The sequence below is a fragment of the Malurus melanocephalus genome, unplaced genomic scaffold, assembly GCF_030028575.1.
Source record: "Malurus melanocephalus ecotype Western Australia unplaced genomic scaffold, MMel_1.1 scaffold_248, whole genome shotgun sequence".
NCBI classification, from domain to species: domain Eukaryota; kingdom Metazoa; phylum Chordata; class Aves; order Passeriformes; family Maluridae; genus Malurus; species Malurus melanocephalus.
The window spans coordinates 683,392-703,377 of record NW_026623480.1 but is presented as its reverse complement, the minus strand read 5'-3'; the positions used below and the strand labels follow the sequence as shown (position 1 = coordinate 703,377).

General features: G+C 39.7%; 1 protein-coding gene across 2 annotated transcripts in view; it reads left to right on the top strand.

Annotated features, from left to right (window-relative positions):
• Positions 1-19,986, top strand: part of LIN28B (lin-28 homolog B) — an 84,685-nt gene that overhangs the window by 3,537 nt on the left and 61,162 nt on the right. Inside the window, exons 1-2 of one of the 2 annotated variants that reach the window (XM_057375418.1) lie at positions 3,489-3,567; positions 3,837-4,024. In XM_057375418.1, the coding sequence (XP_057231401.1) occupies positions 3,489-3,567; positions 3,837-4,024 (267 nt within the window). Of the gene's footprint in view, positions 1-3,488; positions 3,568-3,836; positions 4,025-19,986 lie in introns of those variants that run through there. The other variant, XM_057375420.1, reaches the window with a different exon arrangement.

Genomic DNA, 19,986 nt, shown 5'->3' with positions numbered 1-19,986 from the left:
ATATTTCTGTTAAATGTAAACTCTTATCATTAAACTATTTTTTTCCACGAAGTGGCTTCTTGCAGAGGGGCTTTTTCTTTTTTTTTTTTTCTCCTCTTCCCCCCCTCCCCCTTCTTTGAGAATGAATTTTGGAAGGGTGTTGGTTGGGGTATTTTTTTTTTCTTTTTCCCGGAGAGTTCCCAGCTGGCAACAGCTCTCTACCTTCCACAAAACTTGAAAGGCTGATGTCCCTTGCAGGAAATGAATGAGTCGATAACATCTGACACCAGTGACCAGTCCAGTGACCCCAACCTTAATTCCACTAATACTGGAGGCCTGAAAATCTCAGTAAAGACCCATTGCAAATCCCACCCCCTCTCCATTTTACAAAATCTGCACTTATTTTGCAACATAAGAAAAACTTTGCTACCAACACATTTGCATTCATTTATTTATGTGGCTTTGCAGTCTTTCATTTATTAATCGAAGAACATACTATACTGAATTTTCTTTTCACTGCAATTTGGTATCAAGACCTTTTGTCCATTTAATGAACTCAGTCAACACGTTTGTGACTGTTCAACCAATATTCTAGCCTCTAAGGATTTTTAATACCAAATGTCGGTAAAATAGTCAATATTTAAAAAAGAAGACTTTTAAAACTTTATCAAAAGGGTATTTTCTGTCTTTTCGAAGGGAGGGGCAGAGAGATTTTGTATTTTATAAATAAGCCATTCTACCACAAGAAATGTAGTCTTGGCACTTCAAGTAAGTGGTGTAATTGTTGTTTTCTCTCGGTAACCTTAATATCTTGTTCATTACTTGAGGTTTTCACGTGTTTTAAAATCTCGTACGTTTACTATATATTAGATATCGTCCCGGTCATAAGATCCAAGCATATAAAATTACTGGTGATTTAATATTGTAAAATAATCGCTATTGTAAGGGGGGAAGGGAGGTTATGAGCCAAAAGCAGTGGTATGTTGCACGAATGCGTAAGGCAGGTCAGTGTAGGAAGTCGACCTCACTGTTGAAATAACCTATAGGAAATTTACGGTTGAAGACTGCAAAGGAATTTCAGGATTTAAAGCTTCTGCTCCACTTGCCAGGGTGCTTGTATTTGTACACTCTTGCCCACCCTCGCTTCTTTTCTTGCAAACGATCACACGGAGCCTCCAGCTTGGTGTTTCACACAGAAATGAGGCGCTAGCGGGGGAATTGACGCTTTCCTGAAAGGCAACAAAAGGAGTAAACAGGCCCATGGGGGCAAAGGCGTTCCCCTTAATTGGGCAGACTGATCGACGCCACTTCCCAAACAACAGCAAGTGCTTTGCAAATGCATAAGCCCCTTGCATTCAGGTTCTGCACGGATCAGTTTGTTGGCTTGGCTTTTGTTTGTGTGTCCTTGGGATAAGAGAGGATGCTGGGGGGAGGAGAGAGGAGGTTAATAAGAAAGTCAGAGTTCAGGTTTTAACAAGGTATGGGCAACGTTTAAAGGACATATATATATATATATATATATATATATATATATATATATATAATACCGGATGGAAAGCGAGGGTAATGCGAGTAGGTGGTGACGAGGACAGAATACTTTTGTCTGTACCTTTACACTACATGCGATGGACATATGGGAAATAAAATTATTGCTTGGTTTTCACGTTTCTAAAATATAATTTTTTAAGTATTTGGCTGTGAGTACAGCAAAGGGGAGGGCTGGAGGGCAGGGCCACAGCTGTGTACCTGTGAGCGCGGAAGGGGAGTGCCTTAGCGAAGGGGCTGTTACCAAGCCCGTTACACATCACACATGTCTTTTCCGAATTGGATTCCCTGTCCTGCTGGCAGTGAAGACTTAAAACGGCAGTCCTTGGTCAGCATTATTTCTCCCCTCTTTGTCTTCTTCACCGGAGGCTTTTTTTTTTTTTTTTTCCGCCCGCCTGTTCCCCAGTAAATCCCTCTCTCTGTCATTCCTCTCCCAACTGCTGATTGAGGTTCACTCCAATTCTCGGCTTGAAAACTGGGCTCTTATTTAGGAAGTCATTAATCACATCCCCTCCCCCGGAAAGAGATGGCGGAGAAACCTGTGAATTCCTCGCCCCATCCCCCCCCTCCAGAAATGTTGTGAAACGCTAGACCTCCGCACATTCTGGGCCATATTAAGGTGATATCGCGTTTCCGGCGCGCTTTTAATTTGAATGCGAAATGAGTAACGATCCAGTYGTGCATCTGCCCGCGTTGTGCGCGGAGGGTGCCACAGATGCCTCCGGGCGCTCGCCGTGCGTGTCTGCACACACGTGTGTCCCTCGTCCGTGAGCATCTCGCCGCGGTGCGCGTACGCGGAGCCCGCCTGCAGCGGGCACAGATACCCCGCAATCTCCTGTGCGCGGCCGCCCCTGCACGCAGCTGTTGTTCAGTGGGCTGCATCGAGAAACACACGGATCTTCCTACGGATTTGTGCGCGCACGGGAGGGCAGAAACCCCAGAATAATACGTCATCTCGATTTCCCGTAAAGAAGCGTGCAGATTAGCTGTCCGAAAAGGAAGGGGGGAGAAAAAAAAAAAAGCGCCGTGTTGGAAATTTCTTGTTCATTCATAAATTATTTTGGTGTGTCAGGCTACTTGAAATGGCGATTGGCTGCTCCTGCCTCCTGCCAACCCCTTAAGGATCCGATGCGAAATTAGTAGCAAGAAAGCATGTAATTGACCGAGTCACGTGTGCGCAGGGGGCCAGAAACGGAGCGAGAGAGACGGGGAAAAATCAAAAGAGGGAAAGCACATTAGACCATGCGAGCTAAATTTGCGATCGTTCAAAATCAGGATGTTAGATTAATGCAGAAGACCACTTCGATCCACAGGGAAAGTTTTCATCTCACGAGTTTGGAGCAGAGGGCCCGTGGGGCAACATGGCCGAAGGTTAATTTTCTTTTTCTATTGTTTTACTATGATTTTCGCTCGCTCGCTCTCTCCCCCTCTCCCCCCTCCCCCCACCCCTTTTTAACCCAACTATGCATTACCCTTTTTTAGCAGCTCGCGCAAGGGGGCTTTCTCCAAACCCATTGTTACCCAGCTCAAAAACTGTTCCGTACCGCCCACACCGATTCACAACTTGAAAAGCTTTCAGGGGGCTATTGTTTGAATTGTTCCTGTTTGATTAAGCACAGTTGCAGTGGTGGGATGAGAAAACGGCCGTACACCTGTCCCAACTTTAATCGAAAGTTTATTCCAAGGAGGGATGGATACACGGTGGAAAATAGTGGTTTCGGCGCTGCATGTGCAATAACCAGTTGTGCAATCTACCCAATTTTGCTTATTCTCTCTCCTCCACCCCTCCTCGGCCGGCCTCCCCCCTCGCCCCCCCGGTCCTGCGCCTTGCGAGGAGAGACTAATTGGGCTGAGAATTCCTGTTGAGAAATGGGATCGGTCTTAAACCAGCAATATTCAAGTAAAGTATCGCGTTCCGTGCTGTAATGTGGCTGAAAGATGGAGTTAAATGGAAAAATACACGTATGTACAGAAACGTGGGCTGCCCTGGGCTCAAAGAGAGGGAGAGCCTCCGTGCGCAGTGTTTCCTCTCTGTAACCTCCGGTGATTTTATTTTTTTACGCATTTTGGGGAAAAGTTTGTTTATTTTATGATTTAGGAAAAATACTCACTTTTCGCCGTCTGCTTTTTAATTTTGTTTTGTTCGTCCCCCCCCCCTTTTTTTTTTTCCCTGTTCCGTTTGTAGTAACTCCTTTATGCAGCGGCAAAAGGATGTTACCACAATTTAACTCTTCGCTTTGCATCTTGTCCCTCTCTTCCTTCTTTTTCTCCCCCCTTCCCCCCCACACCCCCCGCCTTTCCCTCTTCCTCAGCAGGGGCGAGTAAAGGTGGAGACGAACCCGGGAAGTTGCCGGAGCAGGAAGAAGAGGAGGAATCCCAGGTTTTGCACGGAACCGGCCATTGCAAATGGTTCAATGTGAGAATGGGATTCGGGTTCATCTCCATGAGCAACCGAGAAGGAAGCCCCTTGGAGTCTCCAGTTGATGTCTTTGTACACCAAGTAAGACCCGTTTTTGTCTTCCATCTCAGCCTCAGCCACATTTGGTTGAGCTCAGTGGGACTCCGATTTTATGTGAAGAGAAGWAACCTATTTTTTCTAGGTATTTAAGTACATCTGTAGTTAAAGAGTTGCCTTAGGTAGTGGTTTTGTTGGCAGTGTACAATTTGAGTAAATAAGGTCGTTAGATTGWGCTTAGTTTCTGTGGCTGGTGATTTGTGCAGGGGGATAATGTTTCTTCCTATCTTCCTCCTTGGTTAGAAAAGTCTCCTGTGGTTTTTATTTATTTTCAAATGTCACACTTTTTAACAAGGTTTATCATTTGTCACCAGACTGATCAAGAGTAGATATGTCTTCCCTTGAAAACTGTTTAAAATTAAGCTGGAAAAGGATAAATAAATGTCSGGTTTCATTCAGATTACATTTGAGTACGGTTTTAAACGGTTTACTTGTAAACGTCGAATTACTTTTTAAAAGCTCATCTGAGATTAGTTAGTGAAATTTAGACATAATTATACTGTTATTTTGCAGTAATTCAGACCTGAGAGTGTCCCTGTGGTGATACTCTGAAGCGTGTATGTGGTTTGGTTGGTTGAGTTTTAATTATTCCTTTCTAGGGAGAAAAAAAAAAGTAATGATTAAGTATTCAGACCAAAAGCAGTGTCTCTGTAAGGCTGTTAGGGACACAGGGGTGTACGGTCCATGGTTTTATTTCTAAACACAGCAGCATGGATGGTTTTGTGTTTTGAACATGGCAACTTGTATGCATGCCTTCACGGAAAGGAGATTTGGATGCAAAATAGGTACAAAATGATAAGGGGACTTTATCGAGATAAACTGGAGTTTATGAAGAAGGAGCGTGAGTAGACCTTCCCTGGTCCTTCTGTAAGTTACCATTGCAACAATGCTATTTTGAATTTCACCCATTTTCTCCCTGGTCAGAGAACAGAAGAGAGATATCAGGTAAAGAGACCATTTTGGGGTTGGCTAGGGCCATGTTAGGGAGGCTAATGGCATCTTCTTACGTGGTTGTCCATTTTCTATGACGTTTGCAATGACGGGGAAGGGGGTGTTCCATGATTAAATAGTGACTCCCTTTTAATGTTGCATTTGGTGGCCCGGYTTTATCCCGCAGTAACTTCCATCAGGCTTTTTTAAAGCATGCACCTTTGATTAGGTTAATAAAAAGGGGGCTGAAGCTTCTGAAGGAGCTGCTGCTGTGGCATGTTGCCTTGCAGTGTGTGGTGGGGTGCATTTCTGGTCTTGCTGGCTCACATGTGAGCCCTTGCACCTAAGGGCCTGCRCTTCCATATAGCTGCTTGCTTTTGGAATTATCTACAAAGCAAAGAATCCAGTAGTGAACTCACTAAATTCCTACACTTCCTGCTTTGTACTGGCAAATAAGCTGCCCCCTCTTTGCTGCTGCTCTTTCTCTTYAGAATTGAATGAATGAAACACTTATCAAAGAAGGAGCAGCCTTCCTCCTTTTCCCCCTTCTCTTCTTTGTATCTTTTTAAGTTATGAAGTTGCTCTTTAYAGTTTTATAAATTTACTTTAAAGATAAAACCCCCTTTTTCTTAATGTAATTTTGGGTTAATGTATGTCCTTTTTTTGCTTCTTGAATAGTGGAAGACAAATATTTGTGACATAGCAGTGATGTTAATAAAAAACACATTTGGAAACAAAGATATTCTTAGAGCTGTGGAAATAGAGAACTATTGAACTGCGTGATAACTTGATACATTTAAGTAATACTAGACAAGGTTTTTGGTTTCATAATGGAAAGTAGTCATAGAAAATAATAAAGTAGTAGTAAATTTGGAAGTCTCTATTGAGTTGTGTCACCTAAGGGAGGGGGACAAAATGGAAATGTTAGACARGTTTGTTTATTACAGTTTAATAATCTACAACTTATCCATACTCTTGGATTTCTAAGACATACCACAGTGTAAAATGCAGTTAAAAATACCATGTTTCATTGCATGTTTGCCTCAGTCCTTTTGAGTTTACTTAGAGGTACATCTTACTGAGTGCRGTTATTAGCATTCTGCAATGAATTACTCTTGCAGCAAAGAAAATGTTTCTTATCATTTTCTTTCTGGTGAAATCTAAGGTGTGTGTGTAAACTTCATGGTGACATGTATCTTCTCTCCATCATTTTTCTGTGTAATATAATGGGAGAACCACTGTCTATTGTGTTTCAGAGTACATCTTAGATAATTGATATTGCTTCATAGAATGCTTTATGTTAGCTAACTAGCTGACCAGTTCTATCAGAGCATAAAAACATCTTTAAATCTGTCATGTTATTTAAAGTGTTATCTCTATGACCAGAGCATAAAAACATCTTTAAATCTGTTATGTTATTTAAAGTGCTGCTTGTACAACAGTCTGTTGCCTGAGCAGTGATTGGATCCTGTTCCTATTAATTACATTAATTTGAAAATTTTTGTTATGTGAAGGGTTCTTTTCAAGGTAGAGATATTAATTTATTAATCTGTTGAAACAAAATACTACTATTCAAAATTGCTTTGAAAACACTTAATCATTTAAGTGTTGCATTCATTCATTCATTCCGCAGTGTTTGTAGCTGCTAGCATAATTTTATAGAATTAGGCAGTCTGAGCAGGGGAGAGAAGCTTCTAATTTACTTAGAGTACTGTCAAAGCTAGGTTGAACCTTGCAACAGTATTTTTACTTTCTTATTTTACCTTTTTTTTTGGGTGAGGTTATGCCCGGTTTAAGGGATCTTGCTACAAGCAAAAACTTACTGTATGTCAAGTCAAAATTCCTGCAATAGTTTAGGCTCATTATACYTAGACTTTTAAGCTTGCAATAAATAATTTTGCTTTCTTCTTGGAGTTCCCCCTTAGCTGTGTGTGGATTATAGCCACATTTTTTCCTAAGTCAGTGCTTTGCTAACTGTATGTATTGATATAATTTTAGAGAACCATGCTTTTGTTTGGCTTTCTCTTTCTCTTCACCCAAGGAAAGTACTGTTCACCAAACAGCTGCAGCATTGAGTTTTTAACCCTGCCTTTTAAGCCTCTCCTTTGGTGTTAATCATTTTGATTGTTCTTCTCTGAGCTACCTTCAGACTGTTGTTACCCTCCTGATAATGAGGTTTGTAGAGCTGGATTCATTATTTAAGGTAGAAACACGTCAGCCATTATGTATGTACATCTGTGTGTCTGCAGTGTAATTTGGTATGCTTACACACATCCATGCTCTTTTCCTTTGTAGCTTTATTCTGATACAGGTTGTATCTTTAAGTCACGTGTTTGAGTCATTCAGGGTCATATAAAAATTATGAGTTTTAAAAACTATTTAATTTTTTTTAACACAAACCATGCTCAATGCAGCAATGTGCCAAATGCACTCGACTTCTTTTGTAAAAAAATGGAAGAGTAGCAGTGTTAGTCCTTTTTTTACATTGTGAAATCCAAGAAATGTGCACCTTACTAAATTTGACTCAATATTGTCATTTGTGCTGTTAGTGGGTTACCATGAAATGAACAATACAGCTTGCTTCTCTTTTATGATGTGAATTCTGGACCTAGTTATGTGTGAGTGCCTCTTATTAAATTTTAGGAAAGGTAAAGTGAGGGAAACCTTTTGTGTTGCATATGAAAAAAAGGTCTTCAATGCAAAGAACTAAGAAGGGCTGAAGTTCTCATAGAATCAGAAAAGGATGATGTTTGTTAAAAATTTTTTGCACATTGAAAATTGTACACAACTGAAATATGTACTACTGTTTTTTGGATGCTGGCAGTAAGGCAGAAATGCAGCGTATTCTTTTTTTCACAGATTTTGTACAGACTAAGTTAGAGGCACATTTCTTTTCCTTTGCTTTGCATGAAGCCCAGATGTTAAAGATGATAATGGACAGTAGGGTGCTGAATGTAAACAGCTGCAATTAAATATGTATTTGTAACTACCAAGGGTTATAAATTTATGTCTGTTTCTCAACAATGTGGTTTTTGAGGGTGGGACAGATTGTTTAGTTTAGATGGAGTTTGTTGGGACCTGGTCTGTGGTCCAGAATTCTTACCCATAATAAGGGATTGATACAGGATTTCTGAACTGGGACCTTAAGCGTGATCCTTCTTTTGGATCCTCTTTTGTGAGATGGGAAGAGGAAGGAAGGGAGGAGCAGCATGTAGGAGCTGGTATATTTTGTTTTCTCATTAAAAGGAATGTAGTTGGCTTGAAATTTTTCACTTTCATCTGAACTTTCTTACTGTTGCTACAAGTTACTGTTACTACAAGATTTGATAACAATGGAAAACACCCTTTTTCATTGAGTTCTTCTGCACTGCACTATCATTTGTGTATTATAAATATTGCTCTTGTTGTTTCAAGTACCTGTAACAAAAGGAGAAAAAAATATTGAGACTATTTAGATTATAAAAAGAAGAATGAATGGAAAATGAGACATATAAGCAGCATCTGAATAGTCTTTTCCCTTGATGTGACCAACTGTCCTTTTCAATGATGAATCGGATGCCTGTGTCTTGAATTCCTAGTTTTTAGGCACAGTTGAACTACTTTTTCTAGGACTGAGTAGGACATGGTATGACATATGGAATGCTGACTTTCTTATATTGTGAGYACATGTGATCCCATGCTTTTTCAAGGATGTATTCATTCTTTCATCTAGCATACCTTTTTCATTTTTTTAYTGGAAGGATTTAAAAACTATTCAATTGCTGAGAATAATTGGAAGTCCTGGTCAAGCAAGTGRGATCAGTGTTTCATTGCTCCTTATATTTAACATGATGTAGGAATGCCAATTTGGAGTAAAGAAGTCTCCATGCAGAGTGCACTATTACAGACTTGTCATCTTTGACTTCTGCTGGGGACCAGACAAGCCCAAACCTAATCAAAACAGAAGTGGCTAGCAGGATTTRGGGAGGGAAGCTGAGGAAGGAAGCGAACGGGGAATAAACGTGTGTGTGTGTGTGTGCGCGTGTGTGTGTGTGTGTGCAGTGAGCATGCGTACCGCAGATCCGGCAGGGATCGGTCGCGGGTGTCAAAGTCTGCATCTGTCACAGGATGGAGCTGCTGGAGACCTGGAGCCAAGCTTTGGCACTCACCAGCTGKGTTGCAGCATGCAGAGAAATTATGGGGACACTGATTTGTGGTGTGGTGTGGTACAGCATTGGATTTTTTTTTTTTAATTTATTTTGACTACTAATTAGCGTGTAAGTTAGTATAGTGTATGGGTGCATTGCAAAATACTGGCAGCTTGTTGGTTTAAGATAGTTGTCTGCAGAAACTTGTAATTTGGTTATTTGAGTTATGGAGCTTCTGAACCTTCCAGATTTCATCTATTTACATCTAACCCCAACACTGTAGTAAATTTTTATTAGCAAACCTATGTAGCAYTTAAGTGAATGGCAACACGGTTAAACCTAAGTGGTGTTGAATCTGCTCAGATTTTGCCGAACAGTTTTAAATCTTGTGTATTGACAAGCAAAAATCACAAGTGGTCCAAAGGCAGAGGGCTGCAGTGGAACAACGTTKTCTTAAGAGGTATTTCCCTCTTCAGCAGAGCAGTAAATGCACCCTTTCCAAAGCATGCTATCCTCCAGGACTGAGGAAGTTGTGCACAGGGGTTGGGATACTGGAAGGAAGAGGATATTTTGTCTGGGGCACAAACATAAGATATCAAAGCAGATACATGAACCGAAGCTAAAAGGAAGTGAATTGTCAAATTGGGAAAAATGTTGTTATTGTTGCTTGTTCTGGTTTGCAACTACATTACTGAGGTAGTAGGTATATTTAGAGCCATCCAAGAGTTTTGTTCCACACTCTTTCCAAARTATACTCCCATGTAAAATTGTTTAATTCATCTTCCTTAAGTAACCCATTCTAGTAAAGGCTTGCCACATTTCCCCACTAATAATCAGCAGAAGCAGAATTAGGCCCACCAGTTTCTACAAAGCTGTATAAAAGTGACTGTAAAGGTGTCATTTAAGAAAGATCCTAGAAACTAGACTCTAGAGGGTAAAGACCATTTGTGTTGTTTCTTAAAACCAACACAAATAAATAACATACTGTATGTAGGGGTGCTTTTTGTTTTTTGTGTTTTTTTTTTTTGCTTTTTGTTAAATCAGCTGAAAGCAAGTGGGACTGTTAGAGAGATACTATGTGATGCTTGGCTCTTTTTAAAGGACAGCTTTTCAGGACAGATTTGGACTGGCTTCTTGCCTGATGGATAACACTGGTGAAAGCAGTGAATCCTTAAAATGCTTTTACATCAGCAGAGTATCACTAAACACCTCTGCTTGGAAGGTGGGAAAGTGCTTCTGATTGCTTAGGCTTATTTAGTTGGAGAAACTGGTGTCCAGGCTTTTCCTCAGATTAGGCTGGCTGGTCCTGACTTAAAATGGAGGGGGGTTAATGACTTGGGAGATGGATAAAGGGAATTCCAGACCCTCACTCCAGAGATGGCTTGGCTCTTGCAGACCTTGCTGCAAGTTTCACAGCCTGCTGCATTATGGAAAACTGGCACCAAATTTGAGTTTTTCCTAACATGCAAAGCTGTAACATGCAGCAGGTCAGCAGCTGCTCTGCAAGCAGCCAAATAAGGCTTGGCAGTAGCAGCGTGGGGTGAATACGTGGAGGTTTAAACTGCTACAGCACCCTTCTCAGTGGGAATCCTATGGCCATGACTTGACTTTTACATTTGGCAGCAGTGCTGCTGCCTCAGTAAGCTTCAAGAGCTTTTATATCATTCTTCCTGCTGGACTAGGATAAGTGCTTGTGGGGCTGCATTGCAAACTCAGCTTGGGAAAAGTTTGGATTTGTGTCTGATTTTTGCATCATTTTTTGTATCAGAGAAACCCCATGATCCCCACAAATAAGGGTGGGCAGTGCTGGCACCGTGGAAATGTGGCCAMGGATGCCAGCAAAGAGCTGCCAGGGTGAGGTGAAGGTATTGGAAGAAAGAGCTGGAAGCTGCTGTCACAGAAATGTGAATGAAACTGCAGCCTCCTGGTGTGAAATAGCAGAGTTCTTGTGTTGCCACCTTCAGCCAGGGCTGGAGAGACAGAAAGAAGTGATAATGACTTTTCAAGAAAAAGGGCACTTGAGGGTATTGGAATGAGTCCAAGCATCTGAGCTCTCCTTGGAAGTGAAATGTTTCAGGAATCTTTGTGCCACACTTCAGTGTTGAAGTTTTTCTTTTTCTTCTTCAGTGATTACAGTTCAGTGGTGGCATTGAAATATATTGTTTGCAGTTTTAAAAAGTACTATTTATAAGTCAAATGAAAAAAACACGGGGAATTTTTGATTCATATAAATAATATGCGGGGTTTTTTTCTTCTACGGAACATAGAAATAAGAAATAAGCACGTTTGCAGGGCATGTTCATAACCATTTGGATAGATTTTTTAGCAGATAAGGAGAGSTTAGTGAAACAAGCTGATAATCTGAAAAGTACAGCTCCTTAATTATTCCATATGTATGGAATTTCAACTTTGAAAATTAAATGCATCAAAATGTTTGAGGTTATTCGTCTGAGAAATCACACAGATAGTTTCTGTTCTGGTGCTAGAACTGCATTTTTTGTAAGGAGGAAGACTGAAAAGTTTGGGTTAGTTTTCTCAGCATCATAGGTTAGTATTTTCMTTGGTTAAATTTGTTTTACAGGTGAAATTTGAGTAAAGGCATGTTTGCGGTATATGAATTTATCTGTAAAATCAAAGTAATGTTTCATGACTACAACAGATCTTACTCACTGTTACTACAATGTTGTTATTACAATTACAAATGTGTAATTCTCGTCAATTTAGCTGATAGTGGCTTTCCCTTCAAAGATAATCTGTTCCCAGAGAGGCCTACCTTTAATTAGTCATGGTAATTTACAGGTATGCAGTGTTGAGAGAATTTTTTTTCCTTGTTTTTATTAGAGTGCCATGTGAGGCTACTTTAATATTGTGTTATAATTCTCTGTTTATGGTCATATAAATATATGCACCAAAACAAATCCTGGGCTAAAACTGAGAGTAAAAGTGATAGCTATTGTGTACTTGAAGAAGACTAGAATAAGCATCAATTTGTTTTTTTTTTTTCCAAAGTACAGATGTCTTTAAAAATCTGTTAATTGTGCACATGTGGTATAATTTAAAAATGTTTTATTTCACTTTACAACTGTGTTTTGCAAGGTAGTAATCAAAATCTTGGTTGGTTTTATGAGCTATTTGTAATAATACAATCTTAGGGGAAATAAGGGGATTTAAAAAGCCTCTGCTGACCACGTGTAGTAATTTCTGAATATTCTTAGACTCGTTGTACTGGAAATACAAGAAATATATAAAAGTAGTAGTATAGAATGTGTCTAACAGACCCAAGTTGACTTTTGTAGCCTGTGGATTAGACCCCCAAATGCCTCCTGTATTTAACAGATATATTATTATCTTACCCAGTTTAATTAGCTGGTCTAAGACATGCAGATTGCACATCCTGAGAACCAGCCATTTTTGACACTAAAGTAGAATAAGATACAGGAATTACTCATGAACTTGTTTGCTGCCCTCTTCCCCAGATATTAAATACAATAGCACATCAGGTGAATGGAAATTTGAGAATTGTTTCAACAGTGAACAAAACCTCTTCCTTAATGTAATGAAATTATGACACCCCTTCTCTTCTTGTTGATATTACAGACCTGATGGGCCAAATTCTGCTCAGTATTCTCATGTGAAGTGGTCCTACTGACCTGTGAAACTTGTTCAATRAAATGAACAGCATTAGAAGTGGATGTTAAGTCTCTTACATGAATGTTTTTACTGAAAGTATGTGGTTTACAGCCCTTTGTTTTCATAAGACTCTAGGTGTGCATTTCGTGCTCAAAAATATGACTGATGTATTTTGATCTGAGCTGCTCCCTGTACAGTGCCTAAAATGTAGAGTAGTAAACAGAATTTGGGTCACTGTTGCTTAATTCAAGTTGACTAAAAGTGGTACAACTTGCATGCATATGTTACATATATATCTTGTATATACTTTTCACAATATACTAATTCTTTTGTACTGTGAATGTATAATATTTAATATCTTACYTAAATTCACCTGGCCATTCACCTGTCAGTCTGCTTTGATGCTAAGGTCTCAGACTGATAATGTAGGGTTTTCCCATCTTCCTGTTGAAAAATTGCTCAGTCCCAAACAAGTTCCTCACAGTAGGAAAAAGTGGTGGAAGAACTATATGGAATGCCCCTAGTGTGGAAAAGACCCCTCAGTGTGGGCATAGGCAGGTTCTGTTGAAGGTGAATGAAGTTCACCCTTGCAGCAAAAGTGCCTTGGTGTCTTGAACAGTTATTGAGCCCTGTGCAGGGCCTTTGATTTCTGGCAGGGCTGATGGGATGCAGCAAGTAGCCAGAAATTTGTTTGAAAACCTTATAACTTGCAGTATTGCTTATCTGTGTTGATGGGGGGAGGATGGGAGTCCTACTGGCTGAATCCTTCAGGATCTGTCTTCTTCCCAGGCCCTTATATTAGGGATGTAGAGATACTACTCAGAGACAAGGGAGAGCACTGACTGGTGGGGAGGAGGAACTTTTGCTCAGAAAGGGGCAGGTGGAGAGTTCACAGAKTTGGAGGCATAATATGGTCCTCAAATATTTGTAAGTGCAGTTAGTAAAAAAGTTTCCATTTCACCACAGTGCTTAACAGGTCTCCACTACAGTGAATAAATTCTTGTTTGGCTGCGCCAAATCTGCTGTTTGCCTGCTTCGTTGTTTGGTTTTGGAGGTTTGCGTGCCTATGTGTGTGTGTTAATTAAAGAAAGCACATTACATTTGTAATAGCTGTTTTGTATGAGTCAAAATCACATTTGTTTAATGTTTTCATGTAGCCTGTTTTGCAGAAATGGTTTAATGGGTGGGAAATGCAGAGCAGAAGTTAACCCTGTAAGGGATGCCTGGTTTCTTGTGTGGATGTCTGTGTGGCTCCAGCATGCAGGCTGATCTTAGCCAACAGGGCATCCTGTTTGTTGTGTGTGATTCTGATTTAGAAACTATTGSAACCTGGAAAAAAAAAAAGATAATTTTTACAAGTGTGTTTAATTGGCTTCAGGAATTGGTGATGATTGTTAAAGATAGACATTGCTTGAGGGTGATTGATCTAGATGTGAAGCAGATGCATGAGTAAACAAAGAAATTGTATTTCTGATATTGTAGGGAACTTTGCATGTGACTGTTGATTTTACAGGACTAGTCACAAAGAGAGGGCTTTGGGGTTGAACTGTAGAGGATAAGAGAGCAAAAGATTTTGAAGGTGCATTGTTAAGATGGAAACAATATTCAAGATTTGAAGGCAGAAATATAGTACGTCTGAAGATAAAATTTTTGCTTAGACTTAGAAGAATAGGATTTTGTTAGTGTTAATTCATGCTTTTTCGAATAGTTAATGGAGCAGTAATTATCATATCTTTCATTAAGGAGTGCTTAATTCTCCTGGACTGTAGTCTATTAACTACACTAAGAAAGTAGGTTATCAGATTCTGCTCTTAGCAATGCCTTCCTCAAAAATTAAAGAAAAGTTTACAGCATTCCAAAATATGATCTATTAGATTAGAAAAAGTTTAAAATTGTGTAAATTCAAGGCGCTGATTGAGAATGTTCCTTTAAATTTGAGCTGTGCCTACACTGTCTTCAGTAGAAGTTATTMTTTTTAAAAGAATAAAAATGTATATTCCATTTTATATGTATTTACATTTAGTGACTACATAACCTTTTTCAGGAATGCAGATGCTTTTTATATTAATCTGCAGTCTGCTTTGAGCAACATCTCTTTATCTTTAATAATGTAATTGGTAGATTCAGATTCCCCAAAGAATTTTCACATTAATCTTCATTAATTTATTTTAATTGAGCAATTACATATTTTTTAAATGGCAGATTAATTTATTTTTGTAATGTAGTTTCTTTTTTACTGACAATAATCATCAGCAGTTTATGGGGAAATGATAGCCCATTCCATGCTCATGTGGGTTTACTGTTAATCTTCACAGAGATAGCATTTCTTTGGATGATCATTCTTCAACTGGTGACAGCTGTAAATGGACTAAGATTAGGCTGTTGAAGTGGCTACAGTTGGAGCATCTGGTGATAGATGAATTCTTTTTTGTGYTCATTATTAGATAGTATAAATGCTTAAGTTTTTGTGTGATCTACATATCAATACATTTTTATGGGAATCAGTGTATTTAAAAGACTATATATAAAACATGATTATGTTTATAGTTATGATTTKATTTCCTTTTATCTGTATGTCTATTACAAGGGATCTAAGCCACCCTGACCACAATAGGTGTCATGAAATGCACCTCTAGTATATTGTATTCTCTTGAGTGAGGTAATGGCATAAAATGTTGCAATGTTTCTGGTTTTAGGATTAKGAATATAATCTATTTGTTTAATTCTTAAAAACTCGTAAACCTTAGCTTAGTTTCTGTTTTCTCCCTCCATCTGATGTGTGTTTTGAAAGTACAGTATGTTTTAACTACATTTCAAGGACCAAATGTTACTAAAAGATGAAGTGTTGAGCCAGGTGAAATCAATGAAATAGTTGTCAAAGAATTTCAGTGCATGTGCACAGTTTCTCTCAAGAATTTTTTTTCTGATCACTTAATTTGGGAGCTTAGATAATTAAACTAGAAAAGCTTGATTAAATAAATGAAAGGGGGTTTGTGTATATAAACTATAATTTGGTTTACTTGTTTTTTCTATCTTTAAAATACCCCCAAAACTAATTCTATAACAGTATCATTTGTATGAACATATCATACATGAATGTTCATGTGAATTTCTTGCAGCACTTTTATCAGGGTCTTCATCAGTTTAAGTGTAGMTGTGCCATTTTGTGGACAAATTTGAAATTCCTGGCATTTCAGGTCTAAAAAGGAACTTGGCAGATAATTATTGATTGATAATATGTAAAAAAATAAAAATGTGTACTGATCTACGATTTTCTTCATTACTTAAATGAACATGTAGAAAAGTACTAATTAAAAGTACTAACAGGTTTTTTTCTTACTGTTCAATTCCAGTGGTTTAACAAAGTGAATCTGAATTTGTATGTCTTRTGAGCATATTGTTCTGGGCACACTAACATTTCACTGCCAAATTTTTGAAGATAATGGACAAAAGAGCAAACTGATTTATTAAATTGGTATTGAAGTAAATTATCAAACAATAAGGTACATGCTAAATACAGCAGAARTACATTAATCCTTGCTTCCTTTAATAATTGGTTTGTTGAAAAATACGGACTACATTATTGTAACGTAATTTTTACACATTTACTAAACAAAGTACTTTTGTATCAAAAGCAGATGTTCTTATTTTGAAATGTCACATTTCCATAAATTTGACAAGTTTTATGAAAAGCTTTCTGGTAGCAATGTTGCTATTAAAATGTTACTATTAAAAAGCTACATTCAAGCATTAAGAAATTAAATTAGAAAAATTACTTTAGATATTATGGAAAAAAAACCCACAACGAAATATTCATTATGAATATATGCTAATAAAGGAAATACARGATCTTTCAGATGTCGGCATACAAGCCTTGTTTTCATCTTCTACAGCATTCATGCCTGTTTCAGGAAATGGGTTTAACAATGTAGGTCAGTTTGGATTCTGCTGCACGGAGGAATGGCAGGGAGTGATGCAGACTGTAACCGTGGCTTTTTTGTATTTGCCCGTTCCCTCCCGGATCAGTGCAGTGGAAACCAACCCATATAAATGGCATCTAGGAGGGCCAAATTTAAAGATTCTGGGCTTTAATTCTCCTGCTTGCTTGCAAGATTTGCCAGTCAGCTGTTGACTTCTCTGCTGCGCTGTGGTTGGCGCGGGTGAAGGAAAACCTCTGGTGTGGCCGGGGATGAGCTGTGCTTTTTCTCTCTCATGGGTGTCGCGTTTATTGTGCGGTCGCTTTGCTCACGCCGCAGGCAGGGCAGGGCGCTTCTGCTGCACAGCGGTCTGGGGCTGCTCCGGCGATGGAGGGATGGAGGGACTGCAGGATGGAGCTGAGAATTTGGGTGGGCAGGGGGTGTCGGGGGGCGCGGGTGCCGCGGCGGCGCCGAGGCGGGGCCGGGGCCTCCTTTCCGGCGCCCTCCGCTCCCCTCCCCGGCCCGGCTGCAGCGGGAGCGGCAGGAATTTGCCCCCTCCCGGCTCAGGTTGCAAGCCCCGACCGAAGCGGGGAAGCGAGGGTCAGGGCTATTCATTGCCTATCGCTTCCTCGGGCCATTTATAACCTGGTCCTCCCCGGGCAGCTCGCTGTGGTCCAAGGAAGCCATTGAGATGAGAGATTCAAAGATTTTATTATTCTCTGAATACGGTTTAAATGTTCGTTTGTTTCATTATGTTTATTTTTAAAAAAAATAAAATTGGGGCACGGTGCAGAGTTGGCAGTGCCGATTAGTATCTTTGAAGATCAAAATAATGACAGATCAAAAGGGCAGCACTGCTGGAACGAACAGGTTTAGTGTTGTGTGTGCCCCATCTCCCCAACAGTCACACACATCCATAACCTCCGCTGGGGTGCTGGCATGGGCACTGTCACAGCTCCCTGTGCTGCAGGACCTGAATCACAGGATATTCTGAGTTGGAAGGGACCTACAAGGATCACTGAGTCCAACTTTTAGCCTGGCACAGGATATCCCCMAGAGTCAGTCACACCGTGTGCCAGAGAGCCTTGTTCAAACACTTCTTGAGCTCTGTCAGGCTTGCTGCTGTGACCACTTCCTTGGRGAGCCTGTTCCAGTGCCCAACCACCCTCTGAGTGAAGAACCTTTTTCTAATATCCAGCTCATTCCCTGTGGTCCTGTCAGTGGTCACCAGAGAGAACAGTCCCTGCATCAGCCACCGACGGCAGGCGCTGATCTCTGGGTCAATATTACCTCAGGCACGGCGAGTCGGCCATCAGCTGCAGGSCGCACGGATACACAGGCAGTGCCAATAAAAGAACTGTGACGCAAACACTTCTGCCCGGAGCTTTTCCACCGTTTATGGCAGCACTGTCCATATTATTGGGGTGTCAAAGAGGCCGAGCTGGGGTTCGCCGCACCCTCACGGCCTGCGCTTCTCTCAGGAGCGGCCCACAGGAGGCGCCACACACCAAGATGGCGGCAAGGGCGTCGTCGTGAGCAACTTGGAAAAGAAAGGCGGTCTCCCTTTAAGGAGCCGTTTGTTTGCTTCATTGAYGCTCGGAGAAAGAATTGAACTTGGGTAGTCACAGAATCACMGAATGTTCCGAGYTGGAAGGGACCCACAAGGGTCATCGAGCCCAGTGAGTGGTCCATGCAGGGATCGAACCCACAGCCTTGGCGTTATCAGCACCCTGTTCTGACCGACAGAGCTGAAATACAAAATTGAATATGTCGCGATATTTCATGACATGTCGGGCTTGCCCTCCTAATGATCCAGCAAATCATGCTACCAAATAACACATCACCTTGAAGCAGTCATATTTACAGAAATATTTGAGAGGGAATGCATTTTTAATAACAACAAATTATTCTTGAACTGTTAGAGCTTTTCAGTGATGTTTCACCTCACATCTTACAATTTCTTTTTAACTTCTGAGTTTTGTAATGTGACAACACAGAACTTTTGAAAAATATTCAACAGAATTATCTGCTTTTGTTTATTTGGAAAGACAGCACAGTCCTTCATGCTAAAAAGTCTTTCAACAAGATTAATGATTGCTGGATTCCAATCTTGCAAACACTTGTTCTTGAAATTAAGACCTGTTCATGTAAATAAAAGTTTCAAGATTAGAACCTTAAATATGCAGCTTTTATAGCTAAATTATCCTCTACTTTAGTCTGTCCTTKGGTAAGGCTCCACATGGACTTGATGGGATATTTTTAACTTGTGTTAGAACTGTAGCTTTGCTACTTATTTTTTTTTAATTGCTATTATATTGATTTTTTCATTATAAAAACCACAAAAAATGGTGCAAATACATTCTTCATATACTATATAGGGGTTTTAGAGCAAAACACCAGCTTTGCTCTAATGGAAATATAATCTTTCCCAATGCAGCTCAGAATATGTTGGTTTTTCCATCTCTGTGGGTGAGTTGTGTAAAGCTTTTACAAGTTTTCTGGCCGTAGTTTATAACAGCATAATTAAAACCAGTGTTTTTTTTACATTCCTAAATATAAAATGCACTTCTAGGCTGTCAGCGGTGTTTAATGATTCACCCCTCTGGGACAGTGTCTCCCATGGGATGCGTTTGGTGTAAAACCTTTGACTGTGATACATTTGTGTCAGTTACTCCTTCCTCCCCCATCAGCATCCAGCTTGCTGGAATCTCATGTTTTTTTCTGATAACATTTTTACTTGCAAATGKTTTTTTTCAAATGCATATGTTATGAAAGGATTTTTTACAGACAGAACCCTCAGGTTGCTTTGGGTTATTTCAAAATAGTACAGGGATTAAAGGCTGCTTTAATTTTATTGCTACCTTCAAATAGGTGGCACGTGCTTTTTGGAAGTGTTTTTCAAGCAGAAGTATTTCATGTTTCAAGTACAAAGTRTGTTGGTTTTCTGTAGTTTTAATTAATCCATGTGTGCCTTGTGTTTTCATATTTTCAACTAAACGTGGTGTTGTTTTATAAAATGTACAGTTCTTTTAGTATACGTGTTAGATAATTGGAATATTTAAATTATGTTTTGTTTGGAGTTGGCTACTTATTTTACCCTTTCTATGTAAAATTCTTTATCTGTTTTTAGGGTTAATGTTGAGTGTTGCTTTTCCAATCCCAAATGGAAGGAATGCTTTTCATAAATCTCAAATTCTGGAGGGCCCAGTAATTGTCATTCCATACACCCGTGCTTGATTACATTTGGTTGATACACGTTAAACTTTTCATTACTGTTCTTGTGAGCCCCAGAATTGTTCTGTGTGGTTATTTTTAAATTAAGCAAGAATCTGTAATAATCTTG